This window comes from Fulmarus glacialis, unplaced genomic scaffold, assembly GCF_000690835.1.
Source record: "Fulmarus glacialis isolate BGI_N327 unplaced genomic scaffold, ASM69083v1 scaffold41074, whole genome shotgun sequence".
Taxonomy (NCBI): Eukaryota; Metazoa; Chordata; class Aves; order Procellariiformes; family Procellariidae; genus Fulmarus; species Fulmarus glacialis.
In genome coordinates this window covers 12,095-34,393 of record NW_009208145.1, presented here as the reverse complement: position 1 = coordinate 34,393, position 22,299 = coordinate 12,095, and the positions used below count along the sequence as shown (strand labels likewise).

Below are 22,299 nucleotides of genomic sequence, written 5' to 3'. Positions count from 1 at the left end.
TGTTGTAGGGCTGTAACAACACCTGCCCAGGCACATCTGGCACAGTATCTCACACATCCAGCGGTGGCTGAGAGAGCAGTATCAGAGCAGTGCATGTGGTGATGCTTCTCCACAACATTACCACCTCGTTCCTTGTGCAGAAGAGCATGTGTGGCTTTGATCGTCCTCGTTGCCTTCCCAGTTGTGTGATGTGTCCTCCCAGATGGACGAGCACTGCTATTGCGTGCACTATTCAAAAGTCACTCAGGCAAAGATTTTGGCTCCTGCTCAATGCCATTGCTACAGCAGCCTTTCTCAGGCAAATACAGCACACTGGTGGAAGACCCAAATGTAAATGTAGGTATTACATACAAATGAACAGAAACTACAGGGTTTGGTACCAGGTATGAGATGTGTTCGGTGGGAGGGTCCTATGTCCAATACAGCCACACCAGCGAATTTATCAGCAGACTGACCTATGTCAACCCCCTGCTCAAAAAAAGAAACCAACAAAAAACTCAAAACCCAACCCTAGTCCCAGCCTGAACCAGAACAACTCTGCGCACACATGCAAGTTATTTTTAACCTGGATGATTGCTGTGCTGGGATTTGCTGTGCTCCCAGTAGGTAGTTGTGTCAGCCCAGAGAGCTGATGTGCTGTGGTGTGCGGGTGGGAATGAGATGTTGTGTAAAGGGTCGGAAACTCCTTCAAGTGGTATTGCCATCAGAGGCCTCTGTCTTGTAGAGCCGCAGCTCTGGAGTCCAGTTCCGTGATAAGCATCTCTAACAGCAAAGCCAGTTTGATCCCTGCCTTTGCCATCCCTCAGCTGCCCTTTCCCACTCCCCTCTTCCAAATGTGCTGGGCCTTAGCTTGGGCAATGCATCTGTTCACCGGGCCAGCGAAAAGATCTGGGTTTCACAAGCAAAATAGAAAAATAAAAAGAACCAACGTTTTTTTTTCTTTTGCTATTTCCCTTTGATCATTTCACTCCTCCACATGCCACCACAGAGTGGAGGAGGGAATGGATGACGTAGAGATGAGCAGGAGCCTCTTAAACCAGCTTTGCAGCAGGAGAGGCTGAATGCAGGAGCATGTTGTAAGCTTCTCTCTCTTTTTAAATTTTTTTTGAAAGATATATTTATAACTCACTGTCCTGTTATGTTCAGTCCTGCACAGTCAGAGTGAAGGAAGGTGTTTAGTGTTCTTTTGGCTTGACTTAATATGAGTGGGAAGCTTTTTAGAAATGTTCTGTTCATTGACTGCTGCTAGCAGATGGATGCTCTCTGCTTGAAGTGCCTCAGGCCGTTATATCTTCTGTTTTCTCCCCCTCCTCCTCTCTCCTTCCTCCCAGCACACACCCTGGAGTGCGCAGGCTGTGCTAATTTAGTCACAACTTAAAAAGGAGTGATGAAGAAGAAATGCTCAACTCTAATAGAATTTTTGTCGCTCGCGACGTCTTTAGGAAGTACTTTTTCATTTCAGGATCCCTAAGGATTTTTCCAGCAACGTGTATTAGATGTTCTGTGATACTTCACTGGAACAGCAGTAAAAGTCTTAATTCATTAGGACCAAAATGCTAATTCTGTTTATATATTAATCAATTCAGAATATACTGCATACATGACATCCAGTTTGATTTTTCAAGTTGTTTTAATAACCTAGGCTTGACTGTTTCTAATTCTGAGGTGGCCTTTCCATCTGTATGAACTGTAAACCAAACCTTTAAACAAACAGTTCATTAACATAGTATGTTAAAACATTTGAACAAATTAGTGAATTTTACTAAACTGGCTGTTGCTATGTCAAGAGCTTTTACCACTTACCAGTAGAAGTCAGCTGATGCTAGCTCTGAGGAGTTTGAGTCATTTTTTAACAGAATCACAAGATGTTACTATTTACTGGTACAAATTGCAGGTATTTTTAATGGAAAAAATGGTAAATTGTACACAACCAGAATTAAAATCTGTTCTTCTATGCTGATTACTATGCCTTAACTTAGTGGATGTCTTGAAAATACTGTACAGCTACGATCACCAGGTGGTGCTGTTAGACACTCCTTAAAACTTTTTGAAAATAAGCTTAAATTCTGCTATTGTCATAGTTATTCAACTGTAATTTCATGGGAGGAGCAGTGAGAAAGTGAATTTCTTTCTTTAATCATGTCTTTAAAATAGAACTTTTCCTGAAAATTTTGGGTTTGCTCTTCTGCTAGCTGCTCAGAATGGAATTTCCCACACATAGTTTATGACCATCTCTGATGTAAAAATGGTATATAGGATGATTTAGGAGGTTGGATGCTGGGTGTGTGGGACCATATCTGGGCTTAGCCTACATGGTTCCTTCTTGGGTGATGAGTTTATGAGGGCTTGCATTAAGTAATGAAGGAGGATAACATGCAGGTACTGCGTATTTTATCAAAGGTGGAAGGTTGAAGAGTGATGTCTCCTCATAAGCTGAATATAACCTGTTTCATGAATGACATTTAATTTAACCTTGTGAGTTTTAAAGAGCAAGAACTCCAGCCTGCTTTGGAAGGAGGCTCTTTACAAAAAAAATCCAGGCTCCTAATACACAGCTTCTTTTAATATCTTCAATAAATGTAATGCTCTTCCTCTTATTTAGAAAAAACTTTAGTTCATACATATAAAAGAAAGTAATTTTTTTCCCTTAATTAGAGTTGTAAAGAAAGCTGCATTTTTCCTAAGGCTTTGCAGAACTGGCTATTTATGGATAAACTGTGGGATGGGAAATCATGAGTTTAAAGTTGCAAACTATTCCTTTAGATGAAGGGTTTTTTTTCCCCCCTCTTTGTACTCAAATAATTGAATCATTTTGAACAATAAAGACAACTACGTACCAGTCTGCTTAGACTAAACCGAAGTACCGTCAACCATGTAGGTAGAAATGAAGGAAGTTTAAGTAATTGCAGGAGGGGGGTAGAGTTACCAAATGCATAACTCTCCTGAAGGCGTTATTATTGCTATCATTTTAGACGTAACTTTCTACATTGAGAATTTAACACTTGAAAAATGAATTGAATTGTTTCCTACATAGTGATTTTTTAAAAACTTTGTTTTCTAATAGAAATTATAAGCAAATGACTCTTATAAAGTAGAGAGAGAAGTACAGCGTGGTCTCCTCGAACCCAGGCTCCAGTGTGGGTAAGGGCTGCCAGCAGTGTGGCAAGGATTTGGGTTCAGCATGCTTAAATCTGTTTTTGAGCTATGCTGTTTAGACCTACTCTAGATGTTAGCGGGAGCTGTGTTTGTTTGGCATTATTATTATTTGGGATCTCAAATATGTACCTAGAAGTCTGGCTTCAATCACCTAGATTTAAAGCCTTCATGCTGTTATGACAAAGCTGTCCCAAACAAACACAGCATAAATTAAGTGAAAAGGTAATTGATTGCTTAGCTGTTTAAAGTCAGTTCAGAGGATTCCTGCATTTTCAACCCAAAGAAGCTTCTCTTAAGTTTGAACAATAGAGAAATCAAACATGTGTCTTTCTTCAAAGAAAGGTCATTGAATGCAACAAAACAAGTGGCTAATAATATTCAAATGTGTGACTCCCTAAGAAATTATATTATGCTAATGAGCATATAAATGATTTTTTAATAAAATTAATTAGGAATAGGATTTTTAGAAGAAAGCTGTATATTCTTCCTTTATGTGCTCTAAAACCACACAGTTGATTAGTAGTACTTTTGGGTAGTATATTTTGAAATGCATAATATTAAGAAAGCAGTTTAGGATCATAGTTCCAGTTTCTGGGAGTATACACAGAGCTGGGTTCATGTACACGAATTAGACCACATGTTCTCCTGTATGATTGTCATTCATTAGAGAGAATGCATGTGAATAGTATTTACATTGTACCTTAGATATGCTGTTTGATTGCTTTTATAAATCAATATTCAGCAAAAGCATTCCATGCATTTTTACAGTAGGAATCATGAACTTAATATTGCTACAGAGGGAGTTGTCTAAGGTTCAGTAGTTTGCACTTTGCTTTGTAGTCCATTTAGGATAAATTTCTGAGAATGGGTTGCTCACCAGACACTGGTCATTAGGTCCGGTCTGAGGGGGTTTTTTTGATAGCAGGATAGAATATACTGAACCTGAAGGTTGCTTGTTTCCTGTCCTTGCAAAATTGATGTATAAGACACAGCCATCTTCGATGTTCTTCCTTTTTAGAAAGCATCACATTATCTTGCCTGAAAGGGAGATATAAACACTGCAGAGTCTCCATACACATTCTCATGGGTTAGCATGGGTGCTAAAGCTTGTGTGATCATCCTTGGTAGTCATCCTGGTACTTATTTTCAGGGTTTTGCAGAGCCACTGCAAATGCAAATGCAAAAAGGCATTTCTGATTCCTTTGCATGTGTGTGCATATACATGCAAGCTTAGACAGGTGCACAGAAATTCTTTTACATGGGAAAAGACTCTAAATCAGGTTAGAAGATGGATGTCTTTGCTCATGGACTATGTATACTGCATGTTTTGAGGGAGTACACAGACAGCTGTAAACTTCTGCTTCCAAACTCTTTGTAGCATCTTAGAAAAATCAGAGGAGTTGCATGTTACTGATGGACTGCTTTCAAGGCTTGCTGCTGTACCTCTTGCCAGTGCTTGTCTCACTTCTCTTCCTTGCTCTGGCTGATGCCTGTAGAATACTGACTGCTTTTTCTTTTTATCTTGGTTTGTGGCTCAGCACAAAATCTGAAGAGCATTGGAAGCTGATTCAAGGGGTGGTGATGGGATGGATGGGGGATATCAGATTTCCCCTTTCAACTGTCTCTGCTAACTTCATCCTCTGACATTTTTCCTGATTTGTTATAAAAAAAGAAAGTAGATTTCTTCTAATCACTAAAAGATTAGGAAAATGCTCTTACAGAATAAAAATGAAAAGTACAGCCCCAGCTGCTCCAGTTGTACCTAGTCTTCAGGCTGAGGTTTTTGTGTGTTCTCTCCTGCTTCTTACCCTAGGTTTGCTGTGGAGTGAAGAGAGGAAAGCAGACTTCATATGAAAAAGCAGTAAATCAGTAATAGCTCTTAGTTTATCATTCACTCCTCTCTACCAGCCTCCATTTTAAATGTGAGATGAATCCTCAGTATTTGCTAATCCAAATTAATCCTCATTTCTGAAGGTGAGCACAGCTATCTTCCTATTGTCAGCAAATTGGCATCTGTAGATGAGGGAGATTTTAGAGGGGTTGCCTTATTATTCTGAGCCCCATGAGCTTGCCAAATCCAAGCAGGTGTTATGTTTGCTTACTTCCCTGGCCATGAAAGCTCTGTGAGCTCAGGGAAATAGCTAGAAATAAAATTATTAAATGTCAGCTGAAATCTTGTAAGTGATTTTATAGCAGTACTATGGGTGGTTGAATAGCTTTGCAAATACAGTCCCTTTCCACCTTAAAAATATATATTTCTATATCTAAAGGCTTCTTTTGGAAGGTGGGAGGTGGGGAAATAATCTGACATTTTTAGCTGCATGAAATCTTTGTTTTTAAGCTTAAATATAAGGAAAATAATTTACAAGCTTGCTTAGTGATACTGTGGGAGAATGTGTATCTTGAGACTATTCAAAATCATCTCAAAGTAGATTTAGAAACTATGGTTCCTAACATGCACTAGGAAAAAAAAAAAAGTACTGCTTCTGGTGCAAGCTGAATCAGTCCTTGAGCGTGTCAAGAAAGAATACCACTTTTCAAGTGATTTTTGGAATAAATCCAGGGTGCTTGTGAGGTGACGTTTGTTGTCTGAGTGGTCTGTGTTATTCCAGCTGGCCCTATACTAAAAGTTAACTCTTGCTTGCTGCCAGCTTCTTTCTTGAGAGCAAATGGGTATTCGTAGCTTTGGTCAAAATAAAGTTGTTAGACATTCTGTGGATCATAAACGTACTTCTGTCTCTTTCCATTCTCAGTCCATGGTGAGTCTACCATGCATTGATGGCAGATGGTCTCCTCAAGGGAGTTTGCACCCTACTTTAGATCCTGGAGAACTGGGAATAGAAATAATGTTCTTTTTGAAGGGTTACAGTGGTGCTCACATGCTCTTTTTGCCATTGACTAGATAGTTTTCCTACAGTATGTGTGGGTAGTTTTGTTTCCCCCCAACTCTGCTCTTTACTTTTTGATCTGACATATACAATACATTTCATTCTGAGATCATTGCAGTGTTTGATACCAGCTTTAAGAAGAAAAGGAAACTTGATGTTGATCAAGGTCTTTGACACAGAGGAAAAAAGCTTTTAGGTTGTTTTGGATTTCTGAGAAACATTGATTTGTCGTGCCAGGAAAGTCAAGTTGTGGGATTACAGTGACACTGAATATTAAATACCAAATATAATTCTAAGAAAACTTCAGCAGAAGATAAAGATGAGCATAAGGGAGTGTAAGCGGTGACATGGAAACAAAAATCAAGTTCTTCAAAGAGTATATTTGGAGTGGTTTATCTCCTCTGTATCTCGCAGCAGAAGTGAAGGACTGCCACCTGCCTCTGTGGTTTGAATGCGGAGAATCGTGTGTGGTTTTCAGTCTCCTCCAGACGCACTCGCTCACTGTTAAGCTGAGAAGAAGGATCCTTATGTCAGATATCCATTCCTGATTTAGTCTGTAGAAAGCATAAAAGGGAGCCAACATAACAACAGCCACTTGGAACAAAATGTTGTTGAAGTTTGAGTGCTGTGATTTCAAAACGGTAAGAGGCACAGTTACCAGAAGCTAAAACCACAATTGATTTGGGGCTCTCAGAGATGTTTGGTTATGCTAAGTTCAGCTTCTCATCTATAGGAGCATGGCTTTCAATAGGATATGAATGCTTATGATAATTAAAGCTGGATTAAACAAGGTGGCACCTATACTTCTTGTTAGATGATAATGTAGTAGGATGGCGTTTGACCATACAGAAATGTTAACTTCAGTGTGTCCTGTTGCTGTTGTAGCTGCCAGGGCCATGGATATGTGGACGTAAGGTCATCTTGCACAAAGCTAGGCAGAATTTCATCTGCCTGTCTCCTTTTCCTAACACTCAGGAGTAAAATACAAAAGATGGGAAGGAGGACGGGCCAGATTATAATTGTTTTGTGGAGGAAAAGCATGGTCCTTGAGATTCATTAATGTAGCAGTAGAACTTCTGATGCCTTCAGTGAGGAGCTGCTTGTAGCAAAAACAGGGCTGAGGCAGGCAGTTGATTGAAGTGTTTGTTTATTCTTGTGAATCTTAAGAGGTCAGTAAATAGAATTTACTCTATGGACTTTACCAAAGCAATATGTTTGTTAGGTTCAAGATGATGCTGACGTTAAGCGACTTCTTAGGGCAGCTTCCTTGACTGCAGCTCCACAAAGTCAAAGAGGAAAACAGTGGAAACTCATTTAGGTGTTTACAGCATCTGCCTAATTGAAACTCCGAGGCAGGTAGTGCTTTATAGCCAACTTACTTAAAAAAAGAGATTTTCCAAACACTGTCATTAATCAGAAAAATGCTATGAAGTTGAGACCTATCTGTAGTCAGACTTAGACATTATTAAATTCAGACAGATCATTTTCGCAACTGGTGTAAGAACTATTTCTGGGGTAGGTTGCAATCAATATTCTTCCTTGTGTTGAACATCAGCATCTACTCTGTAGGAGCAGTGACAGTATCAGGGGAGAAGAATCCATGTCTCCTTTAATGAGATCTGTTAGGTTGTTGCATAGCAATCATCATATAAATCCACTGATTTCTGTTGAAGTCTTTAGTCAGTATGTTCTCTGGTAGCTATTTTTCACCATGCCATATTACCTAGGGGGAAAATGAATTAATAATGCACTAGTTTTGGACATGTATGTTTAATGGATGATCTCACATCCTATCTTGCAGTCATACTGCACAGAAGAAACCCTGTTGTAATTGATATTTGAGGTTTAACACATAAAGACCAGAAAAATGTAATTGTGCTTACCCGAATTTTTCCTTAACTACTAAGAACTGGCACACTGGAGGTTAGTGGATTGTCTAGAAGAGCAAAGGAAGATTTGGTTATGGACAATATGTCTCAGACTTTGTTACATGAACAAGTGTTGAGGGTTTTTGTGGGGTTTTTTATTGTTGTTTTTTTTTCCTCCCAAAGTGTTACTAATACAATATTTAATTTAGGAAAACTAGAATGGAGTGGTGACTGTGGAAAATAATTTAAGAGGTGGGAACTTGAGTAGGTGGATCTTTGCTGTACAGGTCAGGTTGGTCTGTCTGACACTGGGTCTGTATGGTTCTGCTGCCAAACTGCGAGCAGGCTGGAAGGCCGCTGTACCGAGTCAGCGGAGATGGCTATTTGGGGAGGAGAGGGTGGGGGGGATTTTTCCCTTGCTCTGTACATTCAGAATACAGAACGGTTCTGTCATGCAAAGCAGCCTCTCTCTTAAACTTTACAGTTTTGCAAAAGTGTAAGAACTTACTTTAACCTAGTAAATCATCTTAGCCCATTTTTCTTATATGGGTTCATTCCATATCGTGCATTTTTTCTCGTGTTTTGCCCTTCCTGGATTCATATGTTCCAAGCAGTGGGGGTTTCCACCAGTTCCCCTGGGAAACTATTACAAGGTCGAATGAGTTTTGTTGTGAGCTCACATTAACATGGTGCTTACATTTTCCTTTAATTTCACGTTATTAGTCCTTAGGCATGAACTCAGGCTTATATCTATTTATGGCCATTGTCTTGCAGAAATCTAGTGATCTTCTGCTCTTCTCTTAACAAATCATTTTTGGTAATTTGGTGAAGGCTATGAGTTCAATCTCTGGGTCTTTAAATACCCACCCTCTACCCCCTCCCATGCTCTCCATCTTTAATTCTAGGGTGATTAGGGTTCCTGAGAAGGAGAGCAAAGTCTAGTGGGAATTCCCTTCTCCCAGAAAGTTGCTGATGACATCCTGTGTGTAAAGAGTAGCTTCATATAAATGGAAGAGATCGCATACATACAGATAGATATTATTCAAATATGCCAAATATTTTTGAAGAGGGCCACATTGGCTCTGTAGAAATACATAGATGGCATTGTAATTTTATTTCTTTACTGGAACAGTCTGTACATCTGACTTACATAAATGTTATTGTTTAACGGAATATAAGGCTGTTCCTGAAATATGTGCATTCTCTCTTTAAACATAAATCTCCTTTTAACTCCAAGCTGAAGTAGATGGCACAAAAGACTGGCTTGATAAATAGCTTCACTGATTCACTACATTGTTTAGCTGAGCTTTGTGGCAACCTTCACTTATTTTTAGTTTAAAAAGGAAGGAAATGCAAAGTTGAGGCTGAAGTGCTGTCCATAACTTCTTCCATCATCTATGGAAGATAAAATTATCAGGGGCAGTTGCAGCTCTGATATAAATAGGCCTTTTGTAGTGGTAAAGGAGAACAGCCCCCTCAGATTCATACTCCTTACTTGTTATCTGATGGACTCAGCTGCCAGGGACAAACTAAGCGCAGAATTTCATTCTTTAGCTGCAGCCTAGATAAAGATTGATGCTCTCTTACCTAACTGCCAGGTTTCTTATCCCTTCTGTATAAAGGAAGAAGTATTTGACCGCCCTTGTCACCTTCATATAAAAATACCTTAAATAAGTATTAACCTAATGCAATCTTTCTTGCTTTTGTAACGGCTCTGTGCCTTTCCCAGCTTGATTTTGCTTCTTATCTCTTTCTGCTTCCATTTTTAGATCATGTTTTTTCTCTTGTCCCTGTGATATCTTTAATAACTGCCTCCTCTTCTTCACTCCCTTCAACTACTTCTCTCTGCATCCTTTTTCCCTTGATGCCATCCCACCACATTTCCATTTTTTGAGATTATCTAAGGAATTTGCCAATTAGTTGATATTTATAAATTTTTACTTTTGAAATTATTTTGTCATACGTCTTTTTTGACTGCCAATCAGGTAAGGTCTGGATGAGGAGAGAGTGCCCTTTGTTAGATTTGCACGCAGAATTAGAGGGGAAGGAAAGAAAAAAAAAAAAATCTCACCACCAACCCCAAAACCAGAGCCCAAAAGTAGCTTTGGGCTCACAGGCCTTTTTCAGTCCTGAAAAAGAAGCCTCAACCTTAAGTTAAGTACAGGTTGAGAGCAGAGTGGGTATTAGTCTCTTGTCAGTAAGGTCTTTCCTGCCTACACAGTTGGATGATGGAGAGTGGAAATAACTTACCGCTAACAGTTGTATTTTGACAGAACAACTGGTGTGCAGAGGAGCAGGGCTGAACTCTGGGGGCGGAAAATTGTTCTGCACGTGTCTGAGGACAAGTAAATTCTCAGACATGTTATAAAAGGGAAGTATTAAAGGTGGACAAGGAAGGTAGGGAAGGTTCACGGAGATACGCAGGAGCCTCTTGGCAGGAGAAGGGAAAGGCTGCACTGGCTTTTATAGCAGGGAAGGTAGATCAAACAGGAAGATTTTTTTTAATTATTATTTTTTAGACAATCTTAGCATGCATGACCTTAGCTAATAGTTGCTGCAGTGCAGCTGAGAAGTGGTAACTGTTCAGCTGCGGTAACTCAACTACTTCTGCTCTTGTCCCTGTCCTCAGTGGCAGTTCTGGCCAGGGAATACCTTCAGCTCCTGTGTCCTCCTCATCCATGTGAAGCATCTTGATTCCTGGGGCTCCTGCCTGCTTCCATGGTGTCTGCAAGACTCTGAAAAATGGCTCCTGTCAGTTTTCACTCTTCTTTGCCTTGCAAAAGCCCTGATCTGCAGGGAAGGCACTAGAACTTGCTGTCAGCGAGCAGATAACACTGCACTGATTTATATGCAGTTCGCATCTGTAAAGTTTTCCATTGCGGCAATGGATCCTTTTGTGTTTAGTCTTCATTTTTGTTTTGTTTTAAAGATTTTGATAACTTTTACCAATAGGCAACAGATTTTTTTTTTCCTGTATTGTGCTGTATTCTTGAATTTTTCTAGTTGTGTAGATTGATGGCAGTTGCTTGTTAGTTAAATGCTTTTTGCTTTGTAGGTATGAAACAAGTTCTGATCTCTCTAATAATGCTAGAATTACAAGTTTTTAAAACTTTAAAAAAGTGATCTTTTCAAAACTGTCAGAGCAAATCTTTGTTTTTTTTTTTTCTTGCAGTGATGTAGAAATGATTTTGGATGGTTGAAGGTAGTGCTTGGATCAGCAGTGATGCTGTGTGACAGCAGAAATGTTTCATTTCTTGTTGTGACAAGAGTAACAATTGGTATTTAAAAAGCTTTACATGTATATAGATACAGAAAAATCTCTAAGAATAACTGTCATTTAAAATGTAATTTAAAAAAAAAAAAAATCACTGTCCAAACAAAACAGAGGAAGATTAAAGCAAAGCCTAACTGATGGTACTTTAAGAAGGAAATCTTGCACGCTCAAAAGCTACCACTACCTAAAAGTTCTTGGTATCTTAAATTTTTGTTTCTAATTCCCTTAATGTCAGATAGGTAAGGGTTATGCTACATTAATCATACATGTGCTCACAGTACTTGCCAGTAATGCAGCCTTCCAGCTGTTTCGACTTTGAAACAGCTGCAGATCTTACATGAGTAAAAAATCAGTTGACAAAACTTTTGGATATAAAAAGGTCCACATTTGCTTGCTTCCAAAATTAATTTTAAACGACCTGAAGCATTCTAATATACAAACAACTAATGAACATGTTAGCGTTTGTTTAAACTGTGGTAAGTCAGACTTTGTGTAAGCTCCTTGTATGAGAGGGGCGGCGAGGGCTGGAGCAGTAGCAGGGAAGCAGGAGGAAGCGTGGGGATAGTGTGTACTTTTCTCTTTGACCCCTTTAGGCTGCAGTCTCACATTTGCTTAAGTTGATCCACGTGTACATTGCTGCTGACAGCATTTCTCCTCACCCCAGCCACATTCTGATGGCATTAGGGCTTGGGAGGCTGCTTGTTGAGTTATATGAGGGAACTGGTCTGAATGAAAATTTAACTTTTTGTTGTTTGGGCTGATTTTCAGCAGAGCAAGTTCCATCATCTGTATCAGCATGCAGCCACATAAATGTTGTGTTGGAGGTGGGAACGCTGTCTGCAGCAACAACTTGGGCTTTAGCTTGACTTAAAACAGCAGTGATCCAATACCTTCAGATGCTAGTGAATCAACAGACTGGAGTTTTGTTGTTGTTGTTTGTTTTTTGGTTTTGTTTGTTTGTTCTTTTTTTAACGTCAGCATTGGCTATGGTTTTCCAGCTTGACACCAGAAGTAAAGTTCAGTAAGGACTTTATGAGCAAGAAGTTCTTTAACTGTATTAAGGGGGGAGGGGAAGCAAGGATAAGAAGCAAGCAAGCTGCTGTCTAAGGATGATTGGGCAAGATTAGCAATAGGTTAGGTGCAGCCCATGAATAAACAGTATGGCTTCTAGTCTGTTGTTGTTGAAGTGGCGGTAGCAGTTAGATGGATAATGGGAATGAAATGGCAGCAGTAGAAGTGCCACCTGCGAGGGAAGCAGAATTCCAGGAACTGAATGCAAAAAGTCAGAGGAACCACTTACCCACTTTGAAAAATTTGGCATCGTAAGGCAAATGAAGTCAAATGGCCAGTTGCTGTATATGCAAAGAGGCTGCCCATGTGGGAATGGTATCATATAATAGGGGAATGGAAAAAGTGCTTGAGGAGGGGGGTGGGGGAAGTTACGTGGGCGCTTTGCAGGCCTGCTTTGGCATTAATGGAATACAAGGACCAATTCTGAGGGAATGAATACTTAAAGAAGTACAGATAAGTGCTGGGAAGTGATGTTAACAGCAGATTTTCTAGGTCAAAGAAAAGTAGCTTAGTATCAAATATTTAAGAAGTGGTTGGACTAGTGACCACTATCTGAATTTTTAAGCCATTAATCTTAAAGATGCATGCTAGTTCTCTTTGAATGAATGAATGAACGAACATTTGACATGCAATGGAAGGGCTTTACCAGGAGAGAAGGGGAGCTGCACCTGATAGTTGGGGCGCTCTCATGGGAGGCAAAATGGATGGGTTGGATTGTTGTCAGCAGGCAGAGAAATTGAATACAGGTCTCTGCGCTGAGATAGTCTGCTTCTGGCCCTAAGAAGATAAAGTGGAGGCATCAATCCTTCAGTAAACAGGTCTGGATTAAGTCTTTTTTTATTTTTAACATGGATCAGTTTACTGGTTTGGTTTTCTGCGCATCCCCACAAACAGTTGTGCTGGTGCAGCTGGTGGAATATAACAGGGAAAAGGCCAGGAATTGTTTTGCTCTGCTGAGATAACAGGAACAGAGTGTTCCCGTGGGCAGTCCCCGAAGCAGGTCTGCCAGGTGACACAGGCACAGGGATGCATCAGTTGGAGGGGGGCCGAGCTTGCCTAGGCTCCAGGTTGCTCAGCCCTGGGACTGACACATCCCGTGGAGGAACTGGGGAGTTCTCGTGTGGAAGAGCATGGGTCTGGGGATGTGGGGTGCACTCACGATTAGATGATGGGGATTTGGGGCTAGACTGAGGTTAGGCAGAGCGTGGGAATGAGGCCAGCGTGTTCATCACTTTCCTTGTAGGCAATTAGGTGTTACTGGGAATAACTCTTAGCTATCCTTAATAAAATTAAAGTTGTTATTGTGCTGGGCCAGCACTGCTGTAATGCCCTACTGTGCTGCTACTTTTACCTTTCGTTGGCCTTTTTCATTACAAGCTCGCAGAGATAAAGCTGCTTCTCACTCACGGTATTGTGCGTTTTGCTGGGAATGCTTGGTGTGATCGCTGCAGCCATTGCCTTGGTTTCCTCCCTGCCTCCCCGCATTGTTTGGGCTTTAAATGTTTTCTGGTCTTTGATCATGGGACTCTGCCCTTGATTAGGCTTCTGGGACCAGCCTTCATAAGAGTAGCCCTACTGATGTTCCTGGACTTTCCCTGTTGTGGCTTTGTTTGTTTGTTTTTACTTACTTGTAATACAAATAACATAGAAGCCTGGCATGGAGCAAAGAGCAGGAAATTCATTCAGGCTTTGAGCTGGGACTTGCTGAAATTGAAAGATGACAAAGCATGCAGGGATGCCCAGACATAAAAACTGCTCTTTTCCCCTTTTCGGGAGTTCTTTTGGGGGCTTTTTTCAAATGAAGAAAATAAAAGGAGTGAAGAACCAAATGCAGAATAAAATCTGCACATGAAATTCAGTCGGTAAAGTAATTCAAATTTGGGAAATGAATACCCAAGCAAAAACCATCCAAAATGTTTCCTTTAATAGAATCTAGTGTTTGTTACCATAACAATCCTTTTTGCAAAAAAACTGATTAGTGCTGTTAACATGACTCCATTGCCCAGTTCAGGTACTGCTAGCTCAAGGGCCCCTCGAGCAAATTGCAGAAAGGAGGGGAAATCTATATGCCTGGATTTTGATGATTCAGTTTAGTATTGTAATAACAATTCATTTAAGCTCTGTCTGTGTACTGCCTGTTATTTCCCTGGAAGCTTACGCTTTGTACTGAAAAGTACTACTTTGAAATAGCAGTGTTACATTCTCTGTCGGTCTGAGGAGAGGGTTGCAGATGAGCAGGCAGAAGCCAGATGAGAGTAATATATAGCCGTAGCTGCTTGACATTACTAACTTTTAAGGGATCCAAAAAAAAGGTATGATTCCTCTTGAATAGTGGAAGAGAACAAGATGTTTCTGTAGTAAAGAGATCATAAAAGAAAGAAAATTGCTCGTAAAGAATGGGTCTGATTTTCCCCCTTTTTCTATTTTCCTCCTATTATAACTTAAGCTGCAGTTTTGCTATCAACTGCCTGCCTCTTGTGTAAGCATTTAATATTACAAAGGTTTTCTGCAAATCTATTTTTGTGACAGTGATTTCTAGCCTACACATTTTTGTTTTGTAATAATCACTGTTTCCTCCATCAGAAGAATAGAAATTTTCTGAGATAAAAGGATAGTAGCATTCAGCAGTCCTATCTGAACTTGTCAATTCAGGTCTTATGTGCCAGTTCAAAGCATTGAGGTTGGCATCAGTTGAGAAGATGATGGTGTTTCTTTCAGCATGCTGGGAGTAGATGGGTAGAAACACTTTTTTAGTAGGCTTGGAACTAAAAACTGAAAAGGGCCTTTTGTTTTTAGGTGCAGATTCAGGAGCGTGATAAACTTTACTACTTGGTAGCCTGGGAACTTGATTTTGTGTGTTGCTTACAAAAGTGCAAGCTTTTCTCTCTCTCCTCCCCCCACCTCCCCCTCCAACCCAATGGTATGATGAGCCTTTGAGAAAAAAATAGAAGCTGCCTGATATGTGTCCTATATATACATCACAAAAACTCTGTAGTTTCTGGACTTTTCTTTTGCTCTTTAAAGGAGAATAATTTTACTGTTTTACTGGTGAGGAGGGGGGAGGATTTTTGTAAACTTGCTGATGAGCTTGCTCAGCCTTTAAAAAGACCCTGTTCCTTGTCCTTTTCCCAGAGATACTTAGACACCATTTTAATGCCATCACTAAATTGCGAGGGCAGCATGAAGTGTAAGCTTTTACCTTAAAGGCTCTATTTCTTCTGGTTTAAAAAAAGAATCGCAGGATCTGTCAAAAACCTGTAAGGCCCAAAAGAGGCAACTCTTATTGCAAGTTACTAATAAAAGATGCACCTACTAAGGGACATGTTTTACCTCTGTATGTTTTGTCTTATATGTTGTATTCTTGCCTAGCAATTTAGAAAAAAATGCAGTATTTATTTCTGACTGTTCCACATGATGATATTCCTTTATAGTACTGAGATAGTCGTAGTGGCAAGTTTTTAGAGTCGCGTCCCACTCAAACTTTTTAAAAAATTGTTCTACTGGATAAAATGGATAAGAAGGTCAGGAAGCTGTTGTCTTGAGTTTTGTTTTATAACCCAGAGCACGGCAGGGTTTAAAGGTGTGGCAGTTCTTTTCCATCCAGTAGAACAGTTCGATTCATTTGATGAGTTTGTAACACTGCGATGTAATCTGGTGAATACTCAGTTGAGCAGATTGCTAATAAATTACATTGTAATGTTGGATATTCCCACTGTTTTGGCTGAGATCATAAGGCTTACTGCATTCTTGCAGATAGCTGGACCAGCTCACTGCTCACTGGGACCATATGGTCAAAGTGGCGGAAAGGGCGTTAGCCAGCCGTTAGGGCTGATTGAAGCCACGCTGGTAGTCTAGAGCAAACGATAGAGACAGTCAGGAGTTAAACATCAAATGGAAGGTTATAAAATGCCACCCAGCTAGCGAAGAGTAGTGGGAGTGGGAGTACATTCAAGGGCTGATAGACATAATGCAGTATTGTAGGTTTGCTGGAGGGAATTGCTCATCTTCCCAGCCCTGTAGCTTGCAGCTGCTCTGCAGTTCCTCTCCGCACTGACCATATTGCTGGGGGAGCAGTCACTCATGTAAAAAGGTATCTGAATGCTTAGCAAGGCTTGTGGCTACCATTGCACAGTTATGAGGACTTTTCATGTTGAGGACTGGCAGTATGAATGGGTATTTGGTCTCTGTTCATGTTTGTCAACAGTAACTGGAGCATTGGATAGAGAATTTATTTTGATCAGTTATTTTCTTATGCTCAATTTCTCTAAGTATGAATATCTGCTCTTCAGATACCAAGAGATTAAATCACTATTTATAGTTAAATAAAATATTATGGAGACACATTTTTTCAGCTCTGAAAATGTCAGATTGGTGAGATTGGCAGAAAAAGTTGGAAATCACAAAATTACATACTTTTGGTTGTCATCTGACTGGGATGAGGGCACTGTACAACCGTTTGGTACTGTACTGCAGTACAGGGGCAATAGCCATTTAGCTGATACCTGCCTTTTCTTGGAGTTACCTTTTTAATGGAGATATTTCTTGAGTCTGTGAATGAACCAGAAGGAGTACAAGGTATCTTGTACTCCCTGTGGAGAAATCTAGAAGCACGATTGCTAGTGCTAACTTTTCCAGCTGTTTTTTTTTTGGTTAGTGTTACATAAGATACCAGAAAAACAGAATTTGTTGTCATGTTAAATTCAAGGGGCGGGGGTGGTGGGGGAAAAACAAAGCTTTTGATCTTTCTTTAGTAAATAGGAGACTGGTTACAGAATGTAAATATGTATCTTAGATGATGCTATAAGCAGTACATTTCTTTCTTGTAACAGATAAGGACAAAACCAAGTTAGTCATCAAGATGCACATAATTTTTAAGATGCTGTGTTAAGTTGTTCATTTTGGGGATCAATGGCAGTGTAACAGTTGTCTTATTTTTCCACAAACTAGATGACTGACATAATACTACAAAGCAGCTTGAGGGAGTACTAGCACACAGAATTAAAGCCTTCACTGGTCTGCTTGGTTGAGTAAAACATTCAAAGAAATAGCATTTCCTAAGTGGACGAGTACCTTTCTGTGCTCTTACATCTCTTTGGTATTTGTCAGTAGACAATGACTGGTCACGCTTAAAGTAATTGCATTTTAAAATATTGATGCTGGATGAGGAGCTCAGCTAAAAAAGCATATATTACTCAAACAAGCATACTGTTTACCTAGAATGGATTACGATGAATTGTATTTCAACATTTGAAATTAAGAAAAGGTTAAATACTCAGAGAATACTAATGGTAGCTTGGGGATGGGACCAGCTCAGTGGGAAAAACAGCTTATGAAAGAAATGAATTTCAAATATCTTCCTCAATGTTATTTTTTTCTCTTCTGGTATGTTCTTTGTTTCTGAAGTGCCCTCCGAGGTGCGGAGCCCTGAATGAGAGTGGTATTCTTAGGAGAAGTATTACCTTGTAATGGAGGCGGGCCAGGGGAGTCTCATGGATGCTTCTCCTGTTCTTACTCTGCATTTCAGCTTATTTGGGCTGTTCTCTGGTGTGTGCCCAGGACCACATCAGCTGCTGCTGTGCTGGTGGCACGGGAAGCTTCCTCATCACCTCTTCTTGCTTGGTGGCCTGCACCATCCTGGTCCTTGTGGAGCCAGGTGGGCCCTGGATACTGGTTCCACCATTATCCCAAGAAGCATTCAGGAGTGCATGTTGCTGTTCCTTGGCATAGGAGCCACTGTTCTCTTTATGTTTTTACAAAAGCTTTACTTAAAACCAAAATTCAGACAACACTTAAAACCACAGAAATGTTTCTTGTTATCAGCTGCCTTTGTGATTTTGAGGACATTGAATTGGACCATCTTACTGAAAGGGAATGCTGTGCACTTGCAGCTGCAGTGATTCCAGTCTGGATCTCCCTCCAGCCGAGGGAGAGGTACAGGGGCACGGTCATGTCTGGTTTGTGGGTTTTTTTTGGTTTTTTTTTTTTTTTTTTTTTTTTTTTAAAAAAAATGGTTGTACATCTGCATGTGGTGCCTAAAATCTATACAGATGACAGTTCTTTGTGTCTTCATCTCGGCAGCCCTGCATAGCAAAATACAACCAGATAAAATAGCAAGCTTAGGTGATAGGAAGAGGTGGCTTTCCATAGCTTTGCTGATCCATGCTGGCCTCTGGGGTGGACTTGTTTGGGGAGGGATTTTTTTTGCCCACAGGTGAGTACAAACTGATTCTTTCTTAAGGGACATAAAAGTCTTGATCCCGCTTCAGCATACAGGTTGTAGAGTGTGAAATAAAATTCAGGGGAGGGCAAGTGCTAGTTAGTATCTTAGTTTTGGGAAGATGTAGTATTTGTACTTGAGGCTGGTGAGTGCCAGTCCAGGGCCTGCTGACGGCAGTGGAAAAACTATTTACCTAATGGGCTCTGGATTACTCTTGAGTAGCTTATTATACCCACACCTCCTGTGGAAGGTGACGTATCCTTCCTCTGTTGTTACTTCTTCATCCAAATGTGTTACACCTGGTTGACCAATGTGCCTTAAAGGAGATCTCTTTGCTGAGTGCACTAATTGCCGCTTGTGCGGGAAGGAGAAGCTGTCGCTTTGTGGCAGCTCCTGTTTGGCCGGAGTCTTGCTGACCCTGGCTGTGTGTCTGGAGTCACTTTTTATTAAAGCTGAATTGAAGCAGCGTCTTTGGCAGAAGATTGTTTGGAGGTTAAGCATTTTTACCATGTTATTAGTGATGATGGTGTAGGGATTTGCATAAAATTAAGATGTGCAGTCTGTGCAGGTGCTGGTGGTGTTCTGGTAAGCATCGTGTGGTGGCCATCGCTTTCTGTGAGCAGTGCTGGCTGAGGTGCACGGTAGGCGTCGTGCCCCCTTCGACAAAGCTACTCATGACATCTCTGAAGGGAACAGATGAGCGTTTCCTGTAAGTACACATACTGGAAACATCTGCCCGGCACACTGAATTAAAGGATTTTTCTTGATGTGTCGTCTGACCCTGTATGCTGAGGAACTTCAATGCTCTGTTTTCCTCATGACTTCCCCATCTTTCTCTTAAGCTGTCTTTTAGGCGCACTCTTCCGCAGCGGGAACTGTGAGGACGGACTGGACCTCACTTCCCGCATCTGTCCCACCAGCTGTACCGCTTCCTGCCATGAATCATCTGAAACACACTTCTTTTTTTTTTTATTATTTTATTTAAGGGTGAAGGCACATTTGTTTTCCTGAAGCCACAAACTAATCTCATCAGTCTGGCAGCCAAGCCGTAAATGAAAGCTCTGGTGCAAAAGTGTTCAGGGGAAGGAAGTGCCTCCCCATCGGTGGTGATCATGGGCAAGCCCGGAGCAGAGCCCCTTTCCTTGTGGGCTTTGGTTATGGTCAGGGGAACTGCAAACTTCATCACTTCTTGGAGAGTTGCAGCAAAACGTCTCCTCTGTTTGCACGTCAATGTCAAACACGCCATGACCTTTGGGTTTTCAGAAGTTCATCGCTACAGCTAACCAAGTACTAATTGTCAAATGATCTTTGGAGCAGGGGGTATAATCTTTTGCCTGAGAAGTCTCGGCTATGTTTTGGGTCCTCTCTGGGGCTGATGTTTGTGGCTTTGTTTTCCAGGGTTCATTGATTGCATGTATTTCAATTCTAGCAGTCCAAAATGAGGCATTTTTCTGTCCTGAGGAGCTGAGGATGTATAGTTCCTGAAACTTGAGAGGTTATTGTTTTTCACACAGAGATGAAATCCAAAATCCGCCCCCTCGATTTTGTCTTTAGAAAAACCCACCAAAAAAACCCCAACCCAAAAGCACACTAACTACAAAGTTGTTAAGCTTTTTTTTTTTTCCCTTGTTAATTTTTCTAGGGAAACGTCAGATTCACCACTTGGGAAACCAGCTTCAGCTCAATCAACATTGTCTGGATACTGCCTTTAATTTTTTCAAGATGGCTGTGAGCAAGCACCTAACTCGGGGGAGAAAGATGACCCACGTAATTGCTGCATGTCTCTACCTGGTGTGTAGGACAGAAGGAACTCCTCGTATCCTTTCACATTTCAAAAATAAAAATAAATAAAAATAAATAAAAGACATACTTTTAGCAAGTCCCAGTTAGTCCTTGTTTCAAAATTTGCAAAGGTAAGTGTTTAGGAGCTAACTTTGTCACTGTTGGTTTTATATAATGAAGTGAATGGGAGTTTTTCCTGTGGTTCAAGTAAAATTTTTCCCTTTCTAAATGTACAATACTTAGTATTTACAAGGAGCTAGAAATGTCACTCTGCCTCCCATCAATAACTCCAGATTTCTTCTTTCTCAACATTTTCTTCTAGTGTAAGATTGCACTTTTCCTGTGCTTTGCTAGGGATTACTTGTTTATGGTGTGAGGTTTTTTGTTGTTTTGTTTTTCTTTTTTAAAACAAATGAGAATTAACCCCAAGCCTCCTGTAGTGTCAGCATTAAAGAACAAATTAGAGTTCCAGTGGGTTTTCCATAAGATATTTGGATTTCCTTCTTTTAATGCTTGTGGGACGGACAGTATCACTCCCATTTTAGTTTTGGGAAAAAAGGCATTTGATAAACTCTGAAATTTGCTCAGAGATCTTACAGGAAATCAGTGGCTGTAGGTGGGACTGCACACAGACCAGGGTTGCAAGTGAGCACTTTTTGCCTCTAGACCATCCCTATTTTTGTCGTGTAGAACTTCGTTAAAATTCATGTGAGCTTTAAATACTGATGGCCATCCAAATTTATTTGGTTTATACATTTTTACTTATTTTATGTTGTGTTTCAGTTACTGGAATTTGGAGTTTAGTATTAAACAATTTCTTCTGTGTTATTTTAGTTCTTTTCTACTTTAAAGCAGTATGTACATATCATCAGTATTCTATTTGATTTGATGCTTTTTCTAGATGGCGGTTTTCATTCTATACTTTAGCAGTTGAACAGCTTAGCTTTGCTTTTAAGATTGAGATTTTTTTTTAGTTTCAGAAGCTACATTCAGTGTTCTAAAATTAGTGCTTTCTGATAGTGTTGTGGTCATTGCATTTGCCTGTTTAAAAAAAAATGTGGTTTTGCAGGAATAATGGAATTAAAAGTAAGGCTTGCCTATTACACCGGTCTCTTCTAATGTAAAAATCTCTGTGTGAACTTTGAACGGTATGACTCTTACCATTACCATAACAACAGTGTTGATTTAAAAGCATTGCCAATATTTTTTATGCCCATGTCACATTTTCAAAGTAATTTATTTATGGTCATTATTTGATACTACTGAATGATAGCCTAGCCATAATATGCAAATCCATTTCCCCCCACTGGTAGTGATAAAAAAGCATTCGAAACAGTATGAGCTGTAATAGGCAAGTAGGTACATTGTAATGTAGCAGCCATCCGTGCAGCAAGTGTGGCTAACTTTTCTAGCAAACAAACAAAAAAACCCCACTTTGTTTGACATATCCCTCTTTATTATTTCATCATTTGCAAGATGTACTGGTCTGGTTGACACTTCATGAATACCTGAATTAATTTTCCCACTTTTTTCATTAAATTGAGATAATATCCTGTGTGATGTTTCACGTAAAATACTAGGACCAGGGTATGGATAAGACTGCAAAGATGGGCTCTGTCTTTCTATATCAATATCACAAAGTACTCCATCTTCATTTGCACGGTTACTGTGCCACCTGGGAATCAGGAAGTGGTAGTGCATGACTGTATGGCTCCATTTTGTTAGTGTTGATTTTTTAAAAATCCATTAGATAAAATTAAGTTTATCGTTGATACTCAGAATTTAACTGTGTTACTCTGGGAGAGTGAGTTCAGCTTCTGCCTGTGTTCTGCTGTTTGGGTTTTTGTTCTGTTTTGTTTTTTAATATTTAAAATCCAGTGTCGTTTGAAAAACAAACCCCAAATAAATTATGGATTCTGAACATTGAAATAGCAGTTCCTTTTCTGGTGTCTTATCCTTTCATTAGAAACTTGAAAACCTGAGAGCCACAGGTGCATATTGCTGACCTTTGAAATGAAAATACATTCAAGCCTCCATAGACTA

The 22,299-nt window shown here is 40.0% G+C and overlaps 1 protein-coding gene across 1 annotated transcript in view; it reads left to right on the top strand.

Annotated features, from left to right (window-relative positions):
- The window catches only part of LOC104075764 (transcription factor IIIB 90 kDa subunit-like), a gene marked incomplete at both ends in the record, with an annotated part of 31,109 nt that extends 10,819 nt beyond the window's left edge, over nt 1-20,290 (top strand). The window contains one exon of the mRNA XM_009576380.1: nt 20,117-20,290. Within this exon, the coding sequence (XP_009574675.1) occupies nt 20,117-20,290 (174 nt within the window). The remainder of the gene's footprint in view (nt 1-20,116) is intronic.
- Nucleotides 20,291-22,299: the final 2,009 nt, after the last annotated feature.